This window comes from Nilaparvata lugens, chromosome 1, assembly GCF_014356525.2.
Source record: "Nilaparvata lugens isolate BPH chromosome 1, ASM1435652v1, whole genome shotgun sequence".
In the NCBI taxonomy this organism is placed as follows: Eukaryota; Metazoa; Arthropoda; class Insecta; order Hemiptera; family Delphacidae; genus Nilaparvata; species Nilaparvata lugens.
This window is the reverse complement of record NC_052504.1, coordinates 40,316,725-40,328,948: the sequence shown is the minus strand read 5'-3', so window position 1 is coordinate 40,328,948 and position 12,224 is coordinate 40,316,725. Positions and strand designations below refer to the sequence as shown.

The window sequence follows — 12,224 nt, the reverse complement described above, 5'->3', positions numbered from 1 at the left end:
GAATCTGCCTACCAAGCTCTTGTTATCGAATTTCCTCTACATTCTTATTTTCCCGCTTATACGATTACTCTTTGAAATGCTATCAAATGTTAAACGATTGCAGACTGTTTTATATTTTTGGTTTAAGGATGCACTGAATAAGAAATTGTATTTGTATTATTCTTATTAAATGAAAATAAATTGAATTGAATTATTATCATAGTCTTTAACACATCATGCACATCTTTTACAATCGTTTACAGTCTTTCACATCATAGTCATGTAAAAATTTATTGTGACAAAGGGAAATTTGAATAATGTTTTGAATCATCTGAAACACCATTCTATCAAAAATGTGGATGAACTCATTCTATACTGGTAGTTGTTATTTGAAGACAAACATTTCCAGCATCTTGATACTGGAAATTTGATTCCTATTATATAAAATTTAGTAATATTACATTTTTCGACCTGTCGTTATACAATTCCTGTATTTTCCACACAGGTCTTGAAGTAGTTGAGTTTAAACGGAGTTTCCTTCAACATAGGTGGACAGCTTATTTGTTTGCGGGAGCCAGATACGGTACTCAATGTTGCAAGCCTTCGTGAGCCTTTCGGCGGCTGCTCAATTATACTTGTCGAGCTATATTATCGCTTTGCTAATTGGTACGGTAAAATATTTGCAATAATATTTACGATTACTCAATGGGTTGAATACATTTAATTTTCATTAAATAAATATAGTTCAGGTTATCAGCAACGTTATCTGCTGTTGTTTGAGCAGAACTTATATGATGATACCTTAGCTCATTTCGAAGGCTTAATATTTGGTAATTTCAACTAGTCCGTGATTGGTGCCTGAAATAATGTTTTCCTCATCAAAAAATGTTCCTTTCTCAGAGAAGTTTTAAGTGACTAATTTTGATGAGAGTAGAACTACTCTGGAAATTTAGAGTTGAAAAAATTGTAGATTACAGGTACATGTAATATTATAATTCCATATCACTGTCTGTACTACTACTAACAACCCATCTCTGTGCTTTTGACGACATTTCTGAATTACTTTTCTTTAGAGAGATGTTTACACATTTTAAATGTTACACAACCTCACATGGATTACATTAGGTTACAATTTTACATTTCGGCACAGCTCTGTCAATTCCATTTCTCAACCGATGGAAGTTGTGAATTGTGGTCATCACGTTTTATATTGATGCAAGACTATGAAGCAGGGTATTGCACTAGTTACATTATTAACATATCGCCATCATAAACTACAGCTAGACAGGTGAAGCAAATTTTATTTTAATGAATCAAGACCAATTTGAAGAGGAACGTTCGGAGAAATAAAAATATTATGAGAGAAAATTAATATTTTATGTTTCTGCTTATAATATTTGGTGTTGATTACACTATACCGGGCTACATCAACCAGATAACAATTTTTACAGCCACTGGTTTCTGAATTCTTATCGAACCAGAAATAAGTCTTTGAAACCAATAATCGATAAACTGGAAATTGATGCTATGTATTTTCACCAAGAATTTTCGAATTCTATCACATTATGCAGTGAATAGGTGACATGGAGAAATTCATGCTGACAATATTTGTGAAAAAAAAATGTTCAAAATTCACTTATATCATTGATCATTACACAAAAAAAAACAATTGAATAGATCACAATAAAACAACATCCTTCAGTTCGGAAGTCAGACTACTACGACTTGTGAGAAAGAGAGGGAGAAGGAAATGTGTTTTTAAGAGTATATTGGAACTGCATTAATTTGAAGATACAATTCCTACTTTATCTAAGTTCATTTATTCATTCAGTATCTCCTATTTATACACTGGCAACCTTGCCAATACAAGTGAACCTGACAATCAGAATTATTATCAGAGCGCATTCCATAGTTTGTAATAATTCCAATCGTTTGACTTCTGTTTTGGTAGAATAGTTGAATCAATAACAGCCAAGTACCATTCAATCATTTAGAAAAGCTGGTTAATTTTGCTCAGATGACCTGAAAAAATGTGGTCATATTTCTGGTACCAAAAGTTCAATTTTATAACAGAATAATATGTGACAGAATCATATTACTGCTAATTGTTGAACAATCAATTAATTTTATACTGATGCCAGTTGTAATTTGATCAATTTTACTTTCCTTGCCCTATTACCATAGGTAAGGATAGTATTGCTTTCCAAAAAAATTAATGTACCCCAATTTCTAAATTTCGATACGTTTGAAGGTCCCCTGAGTCCAAAAAAGTGGTTTTTGGGTATTGGTCTGTATGTGTGTGTGTGTGGTGTGTGTGTGTGTTGTGTGTGTGTGTGTGTGTGTGTGTGTGTGTGTGTGTGTGTGTGTGTGTATGAGTGTATGTGCGTCTGTGTACACGATATCACATCTCCCAATTAACGGAATGACTTGAAATTTGGAACTTAAGGTCTTTACACTATAAGGATCCAACACGAACAATTTCGATCAAATGCGATTCAAGATGGTGGCTAAAATGGCGAAAATGTTGTCAAAAACAGGGTTTTTCGCGATTTTCTCGAAAATGGCTCCAACGATTTTGATTAAATTCATACCTGAAATAGTCATTAATGAGCTCTATCAACTGCCACAAGTCTCATATCTGTAAAAATTTCAGGAGCTCCGCCCCATCTATGCAAAGTTTGATTTTAGATTCTTAATTATCAGGCTTCAGGCACAATTAAAACAAAAAAAATTGAGTGTAAAAGATTGAGCATGAAAATCTCTACAATTAATGTTCAGTAACATTTTCAAAATAAGCTCGAAATTCGAGAAAATGTGATTATCCAATCGCAAACTCTTGGCAACTGTTGATTCTATCAAATGATTCACTATGAAGAGATAGCAGACCTCGTATGTCTCCAGCGTTATTGTCCTGTCACCAGCTGGCTAAGATCTAATAAGCTCGAAATTCGAGAAAATGTGATTATCCAATCGCAAACTCTTGGCAACTGTTGATTCTATCAAATGATTCACTATGAAGAGATAGCAGACCTCGTATGTCTCCAGCGTTATTGTCCTGTCTCCAGCTGGCTAAGATCTTTGTTTATAAGTAGACTTGAGATGCGCGAGAACACTGGCGACAGGTGATCAATTTTCATAACGGCAAGCAAAGTTGTGTGAGTGCGCCACACCAGATTTTTATCATTGTAAGTTTCATTCTCCACTTGATTCTGAAAATCTACTCAATAAAGGTTTACTGATTAATTAAGGTTTATTTGTTTTACAAAACCTTCTTGTAATTCATTCATTACACAATAATACGTTCAATGACGCTAATAGGAGATCTGAAGCTGAAGTTCCAAGTTAAGGAAGTTCAATTCTAAAAAATACAGAGAGGCTCTGCCCCAAAACAACGTTCCATCAATGATGAAGATAATATTTTAATAATTTCCTGATAGCGATATTGTATGACTGATTTATTATTAAGAATAGGATTCTACTAGTTCCTTCAACATTTATCTTGGATAGATGAGTGGGTAAATAGTAAGTCAACATTATTGTTTTGTCTTTGCAGTAAAACTTTTTGAACTTTATGAACTTTTTCGAGAATCCAATATCGTGAGTAATGGTCATGACGATAATCATGACGAAAACTACGATGTTCTTCAGAATGATGTTTGGACTGTTCCTCTATCCAATATAGAATATATAGTTTTAGGAATAATCTTTAGGAATGATAGTGACTGGGCTCGTGAAGAAATTTTAATTTTTTTAGACTATTTACAATAATATAGTAATTTATTTATTTCCTTGGACTAATAACAACAGATTTTTATATTTCAACAAAGTCAACACTATCATTCTGCCCAAGTTTTGTTTTCCATCGAATACCTGAAGTTTCCTAGAGAAAAATCCCGATTCAAAACGCTATTTGATAATCTAGTCAACTACATTGAAACCTAGTCTGTCCGTTCCCTCTTTAGATAATAAATCTTCAATTCTGAAAAGAATCACTTTCAAATGTTGCTAATTCTTCTCATTTCTATATCAATGACCATTTATACTGTAAAATATACGTAAACCACCACACAATTCACTCTATTTGTTATTTTCATAGAATAGGTACTTGTGAAAAAATGCATGTATCATGCGAATTGAGACAGGGCAAAGCTGCAGCAGGTGAATAAGACTGGGCATATGGAATTAGCAAGGAGAAAGGCTATCAGTGGCAGTTCACCTGTTAATTGGAAATCATTTTGCCATTATTAATTTGGGCAGAATTAGGCGTGGCTCGCAAAAGTCATGCAGTGAAAGGTGTCATTGCAGTCTAAATCATATTTCTGCCACCGTTATGGGTCACCCCCTCACTTTGCCATGCATTAAGTTGTACTTGCAACTTGGTATAAATATAGGGACTTACTTAGTTCGAATATTGTCCAGTACTTCGACTGCTTACCAACTGTACAGTGTTGTGCATTCCAAGTCAGGTTGCAGAAATGGCGTTGAAGGTATGTTATTACTCCACTCTGTCGATTTAAGTTGGAAAATCCGATTTTCCAAGTGTGTATTTTGCTTCACCAATTTTCAGTAAGTTTCCAATTGATAAGTTTCCTTGTATAATTTAGAAATTGTTCCAGTGGAATAATCTATTCTTATGTATACATATACAAATGAAAAACGAGTTTGTTCTACACCTGCACCGTTTCTCGCATGTCGCATTTCGCATCCTTGATTACTGGATAATGGAGAAAAATATTTGATCAGCAACTTATTTCATCAAACATAAATTTACAAGTCTGCTTTTTCCATATTCATATTTTCTTTTAAACAAAAAATAAAGCCTTATGCTTGCTCCAATTTCCTTCACTTTGAATAATCCATATTTATACTAGTTTATACATAATTATTCAACTAGTATTTTGAATCTAATTTATCCTTTTTTGTTCGTAATCATCCAACAGGTGAAGTTTTATGAAACCATAGTCTATGAACTTCTCAATTTTGTGTTTATCAGTTATTTAGAGTCAATTTCCTGATTAGGCTATTACTCGTAATCTTTGAGTCTCTGTCTTTTCATCAACCAAAACAACAATATTTCCAATTAAAAGTAGATATCCTATTCCCGTATAGCGATATGGTCTATGTTAGTATTTAACAGAATTGGGCTATTATATAATCCAATCTCACATTCATCTTTCATTCGGAAAATGATCAACTTTTAAATATTCTATCCTATGTAGGTTTTACTCTAATTTCTTGAGTTCTATTTGAATAAATGAGAGTAATTTTCAAGTGTTTATTCACGTTCGCAATTATGAATACAAATAATGATGAGCTCTGACATCGATAGAAAGATAAAATAGATAGAATAGCTAGTAATATAACTCAATAATTTTCGGACTTTGGAAATCCAACTACAATAAATTACTAAATCACACGTAACAAGAGAAATTCAGCCAAATATTTAGCAATTCGTTCTCATAAGAATTCGAAACTAATCTCATTCACTTTTACAAAGAGGTCTTATCATAACCAATAACATTAATTTCTGGTAATATATCATGATCCCAGTGAATGACTTAGAGGGATGGGACTCCCACAATACGGTTTCGTATTGAACTACAATAATGTAATTTACCTTATAATGTGAAGCAAATTGACAATAATTGATTGGATATAATAATGTTGAAATTGATTTTGTGGACAGATGATGAGCATTATTAGCAGCCTGATGGCGTTGGTGGCAGTGACATCAGCTGTGCCCCTGGCAGTGCCAGTGTATCACGCCCCTGCACCCGTCTACCATGCACCTGTTGTCTACAAGCCTGCACCACCTCCCGAGCCAGTCGCTCATCCCAAATACGCATTCGCCTATGAGGTAGGCCAACGCTCATAAATGAAGCATACAGTTTCAATTTTTAATATAGAATCATTTATCTGCTATGAATAGATAATTTGATATTTTTTCATAGGCAGTTTTAAGTTTCATTCATGTATACCATTAGTTTTTATTTGCTCATATGGGAGAGACATGCTATGAAAATTGAATGGTTTTCCGAAGTGAAGTAAGTTGAGCCGTTAACATTCATATTATTGAGATTAAGATCACATTCAGCAAAATATATAAATATGAAAAGAGTTCAAAGTGTAAATGGAAAATTTTGCTAATTGAAGGGTTTGACAGTGGAGTGAAACCGAGCTCCTGAATTTAAAACAAACAAAATTTACACCAGAAACTTTTTAAATTTAATTGAAATTATGATCCATGTATGAGATCAAAACATTACAATATTGGAATGATAAAACAGGAGCTAGCCCAAAACTTCTTCTCTTCCTAAACTTAGTCTAAAGATTGCCCTTAAGATTGTCTAAAGTAGCGTTTAGAGCAATCATTTGAGCATTTCGACTCATGAAAATTGACTTTATTGGAGATGCACTTCATTCCACTCCATCAGAAGTTCAAACATTCCAATTTAATTTTATCTCGATTGACCTCGTCATGGAGTAATATAAATTTTTGCAAGAGATGCTGATGTTTTAGTATAATACAAAATTATACTTTTGTGTAATTATGTTTGTATAATGGATAATATCAGGGCGCCCAGCTTCGCTCGTTATTTATTTATAAACTATTGATAAACAGAACACAATTCTTCAAAATGATTGGGGAAAGACTAACAGGCACAGCCCAAAACTGTTTCTTCCCCGAATTTTGATTTATACACTATGAATAGTCCAGAAAGTAGGTTATGTTCCATACACTTGAATTCAGGTTCAATTTTCAGTCCAAACATTTAAAAACAAAAAAGTTCTAATTTAGATTATTTACAAACCAAATTGAATAACACTCACTAATCACTTAAAACTGTCAAATAATGAATAACTTTGAAAATTATGATATACTATAGTTTAGAATCATAATTTATGTAGTTTATATCATTTCAACAAATCAGATTATTTTAATCAAGTCGCTTAAAATTTCTCGCTGATTGAGTGATTGTATACACAGCTGGAAATAATAATTCTGTCTCTCTCCCACATACGCATCTTCTGTTTCGACAGACGACCAAATTATCATCTGTTTTTCCAAGGATGAATCATTGTTATCCTTTTCATGTCCTTCAGCGAGTTTTCCCAGGAATGAGACCTAGTGCAATCAAATTTTCATATCATAAACCTACTATGTTCCAAATTTCGTGAAAATCGTTAGAGCCGTTTTCGAGATCCGTTGAACATAAATAACCAGATAACCAGATATAAATAATAATAAAAATCTGGTGTGGTACACTCACACAACTTTCCTTGCTCATATTTTAAACTACGATCAGACTTCTGTATATGTGTATATATAATTGTTTTCAGAGTACTTTTTCCTTTGTGTAAATTGTGAAAATCGATGATTTTCTTAGTCCTCATTTTTTTAAAGTCGCCAAACCAGCTGTTCTACAGAAGAAATATCTCGACTATGTGTTCTTTTCATGAACTGTGCTGCCCACCTACCCCATGCACGAGAAGGAGGTTACTAAGTCCATTTATCAAGGATGGGGTGGACCCCCCATTACTTTCCCAGAAAGGAGACTCATGCCAGTTGATAGAGCTGATAAATAACTATACAGGGTATGAAAAAAATCGGTCAAGTTATTTCGTTAAAATCGTGAAAAACATGGTTTTTCAGTAATTATCCGCCATTTTTCTCAAGAATATTACGGAGCTCCTGCAATTTTCTCAGAAATGAGACTCATGTCAGTTGATAGGGCTTATAAATAGCTATCCATGTTATAAATTTGAAGAAAATCGTTAGAGCCGTTTTCGAGAAAACCGTGAATAACATGGTATTTTAGTGATTATCCGCCATTTTTCTCAAAAATATTACGGAGCTCCTGAAATTTTTCCAGAAATGAGACTCATCTCAGTTGATGGGGCTTATAAATAGCTATCTATGATATAAATTGGAAGAAAATCGTTAGAGCCGTTTTCGAGAAAACCGTGAAAAACACGGTTTTATAGTAATTATCCGCCATTTTCTCCGCCATTTTGAATTCAATTTTATTGAATTTCTTATTGTTGGATCCTCATGGTATAAGGACCTTAAGTTTAAAATTTCAAGTCAATCGGTTGATTAGGAATGGAGTTATCGTGTTCACAGACATACACACACCACACACACACCACACACACACACACACACACACACAACACCACACACACACACACACACACACACACACACACACACACACACACACACACACACACACACAACACACACAACACACACCACACACACCACACACACCACACAACACACACACAACACCACACACACACACACACACACACACACACACACACACACACACACAACACACACACACACACACACACACGCACACACAGACCAACACCCAAAAATCATGTTTTTGGATTCAGGGTACCTTGAAACGTATAGAAAACTTGAAATTAGGGTACCTTAATTTTTTTGGTAAGCAATACTTTCCTTACCTATGGTAATAGGGCAAGGAAAGTAAAAATAACCGGATATAAAAATATAAAAATAACCGGATATAAAAATATGAACAGATATACAGAAATTGCTCGCTTAATATAATAGGATTATACTTTAGCTTTATCACTTTTATTCATATGGAATTGGTTTTTTCAATTAGAAAATCTTACTAAAATATCAACTTACATCACTGGATTCATTTAGGATTCATTTCAATTTAGGAAATTAGGAAAGTGGGAAATGTCTCAAGAGGACTAAAGAGAACCCTTATTATACAAAATGTTTGAATAATATGAATCGATGACAAATATCTCATAGCAGAGAACTCTCCTATAATTAATTAATTAATTAATAATTAATCTCCTATAATAATTAATTTTGCTATTATTAATTCTGTGCTCATAGCTAATCTTCGGTTACTTATAATTGCCACATATTTTTCTGTATAACTAGCACACTTTAATTGTATATACTTACTTCTCTCGTTCTCTCTATAGCAATTGGCTTGAATGAATATTCACTTATTATTTATACAGATTACAAATTATACTCTATTATTCTTTTTTTAGGTGAAAGACGAGCACACGGGCGACATCAAGGCACAGGAAGAATCACGTGACGGTCCACTTGTGAAGGGAGTGTACAGCCTGGTGCAGCCGGACGGTCGCCGTCGCATCGTCGAGTACACCGCTGACGACCACACCGGCTTCAACGCAGTCGTCAAGTACGAGCCCTTCGGACCCCCCCTGCCACCTCCTCCACCCAAGCCGGTCGTCAAGTACGTCGCACCAGTCCTCCCTGTCATCAAAGCACCCTACTACCATCACTAGACAGCTAGTCAGCCTCCTCCCCCCCACCCACCACCGCCATCCATCAACCCGATATTTATTAGCTATCATCGATAAGTCAAACAAATTATGTTAAAACTAAAAAATGTATAAGTTGTATATATTTTAATAAACTTTTGTATTGAAATCATATATCGGTCTTATTCATTTCTTCCTACAGTTTTGTTTCACACATGTAGGAATAGGAGTAATATATATTCTAATATAAATATGTGTTATATAATTATAAATACTGTATATAATTATGTGTTACAAAATAATTTGTTTCACAAAATAGGAGCTAGTCTCAAGTAGTTATCCTTCAACTTGAAAACGGGAGTTGGCCTACTGATCACCAGAGTACCATCAATATTCCGAGCTAGCATATTCCAAACTGTTCATCTGTTTGAGCATTGATCACCTATCTATCCGGGTGAAATTGAATTTTAGCATTTCATACCGTTATCAGCTCCTAAGTCAAACACTGCTCAGAAAAACCCTTCATAGTATTGAATTCGATTTTTAGGTTATGGTTTGTGTAAAATAAATTGAGACTTGGCCCTCCATCCGTAGAAATTACAGGGATGCCAAATCGTGTAAAATTGCAACTTTCTCAAATTTCCAATGCAACGGCAGAGTTCGATGTAGAATATCATTCCCGATATCATAGTAGTACTAAAAAAGCATCAGGGTTGAAGGAAAATGAACTTCTATGATAAAATTGGAAACATCGCGAAGATTTGTTTTTCTTATGAATATCACTTCTCTCAGAATCTTGGGGCGTCGTAATGCGTAATAATTTTGTATCAAATTAATGGGGAGAATGTCTCCTTTCTATTGGTGTCTGAATCATTTTTATCCAACTTATAGTTATTTTTTAGTGAATGATTATGTTCGTCAATGTCGAGACATTTCGAGCATAAAACATGAAATGTTCGACATGCTAGAAAATTTTTTGTTTCAAAAGATAAGTAGGTGGTGAAAGCGAGAAGGTTTCACACAAATAATTGGATTTTTTTTTCCAATTGTTAAAATTAGTCGAAAGTGCTTTTTTCTACAACTGCGCGTAAAAAATAGCCATTTTAGTACTACTAGCATATCGAGGATGATATTCTACATCTAATTCTGACGTTGAATTGGAAATTTGAGAAAGTTGCAATTTTACACGATTTGGCAACCCTGTAATTTCTTCGGAAGGAGTTCCAAGTCTCAACTTATTTTACACAAACTATAAATGTTTAATCTCTATAAATTATCTGATCGCTCTGATTGGAGAATCGATTATACTCGTTGCTTTGTGCTCCAGTTGAAAGAGACAAAGAGTAACTGCCTTTTGAGACTAGTTCGTGATAATCATTCACGAGGATTCTTCTTAGATTCAAGGAGCTGCAATCTCAATAATCAACGAAATAAACCTCTACCATCATCCAGTGCGGCCCGATTCCACAAAAACGGCGCTTAGATCCAGCCAAATGATTTCAAATTGTTTCTGTTATATGATGTTTTGTTGGTTTAGAGTCAACTGTCGCTCAAACCATGAGTTCTAGTTTTGTGAAAATCGGACTTCATGCAAGTTAAAGTTGATGCTAACTAGAAGGATATGTCCTGGACCTAATAGCTCGTCTTGGGAGAATCTATCTGCTTGTACTTGATATATATGAAATTGAAGCTTTCTACGTAGAAATCTGCAGGGAAAATCCAAAGACAAGGTATACCGGGTGCTATTTAACTCCAGCTACAGAAGTATATATCCCATTCCGAATATATTTTTTGTGATGTGTATTCAAGCTCTTATGAATAATATCTTCTGAACATTGTAGTTGTGATAAAAGTAATTGATTCTGTAATTTTTAAACATAAATTCACGACAATAGCTTCTCAAACGATAGTAGAGGTCAGAAACACAGTGATTTTTTCAACGACATCCGATTACCCTATCTGAAAAAGGTCGAAATTCCTCTTTATTGGCAGACGATTCAGCATTGAGATTTATGGAGTGCGGAACATGATCGTAAGCCTATTACTGTCTTATTAGAAGCATTTTTTGTTTTCAAAATGAATAGTAATGGCTGAATTCAGTTTACAATAATTATTAGCCTATCACTTTCCTGGATGATTTGGAGGAAGAGGAATTGGATGAGTCGTATTGTCAAACCAAAAGGGGGTTGCCTTATCATATGAATGTGTCGTCGTTTTATATGAGCTTCATTTACGAAAATTGCATTGAGTCATCATAATGGGTCATCTTACTCAGAGAGCTCTACTTATAGGTTGCATTAGTTGGAATCTCACAAATTATGTATCTTGAGGGCACGGTTGCTACTGTGAAGGAATAACTTGCACGGAGAATTAATAGCCATTGAAATGGCCATATTTTCATGAAAATTCTTGATTGTTTGATGTAGATGGTTTCGCAAATAGATAAATCAAATATAGAAATCGAATTTTCAGTGAGGAAGCATAGACCAATGTATCTTCAAACGCTTTAAAACTAAGATTAAGTTTGATCCTTATTCAGATTAAGTTTAAGTCTAAAACTAAGAAAACTAAGTATTGCGACGCGGGCCCCTAGGCAGCTGCCTAGGCTGTCTGTTCTTCTAATCCGGTATTCTCTCAGTAGCTTCATGCATTAAAATGAGTGATTTGCTTTTTTGAAAATACAACATCAAGAAAAAATGTTTCATTGATGAAAAGTGGAGCTCTGAATATACAGTAAAAAGAATGAGTAGCGTAATTCACTTTGTTGGTGAGGAGGAAAATGCTGAAGCTGGAAGATATATGTCAAACTTTCAACACCACTTCTTCCAAAATAGTTCAATCGGTGAAAGCTGCCGCGTTAACTTCCAGTGTGAAGCACAAGTTGTGGAACTTCACTTTTTAATTGCATTTTGAAACTTTTCTCTTGCTCTATTCAGAATGGGAATATGCTAGTA

The 12,224-nt window shown here is 34.3% G+C and overlaps 1 protein-coding gene across 1 annotated transcript; it reads left to right on the top strand.

The window, feature by feature from the left end:
* Positions 1 to 4,319: 4,319 nt before the first annotated feature.
* Positions 4,320 to 9,444, top strand: LOC111048117 (cuticle protein 8). The gene is made up of 3 exons (XM_022333975.2): positions 4,320 to 4,466; positions 5,666 to 5,836; positions 9,034 to 9,444. Exons 1-3 carry the CDS (start codon positions 4,455 to 4,457, stop codon positions 9,292 to 9,294), a joined length of 444 nt encoding a protein of 147 aa, XP_022189667.1. The 5' UTR covers positions 4,320 to 4,454; the 3' UTR covers positions 9,295 to 9,444.
* The last annotated feature ends 2,780 nt before the right edge of the window (positions 9,445 to 12,224 follow it).

Bases quoted from the DNA above. Each gene is read 5' to 3' on its own strand.
- LOC111048117 (XM_022333975.2), top strand. The intron at 5,837-9,033 runs GTAGGCCAACGC...TTCTTTTTTTAG, and splicing joins AATACGCATTCGCCTATGAG to GTGAAAGACGAGCACACGGG.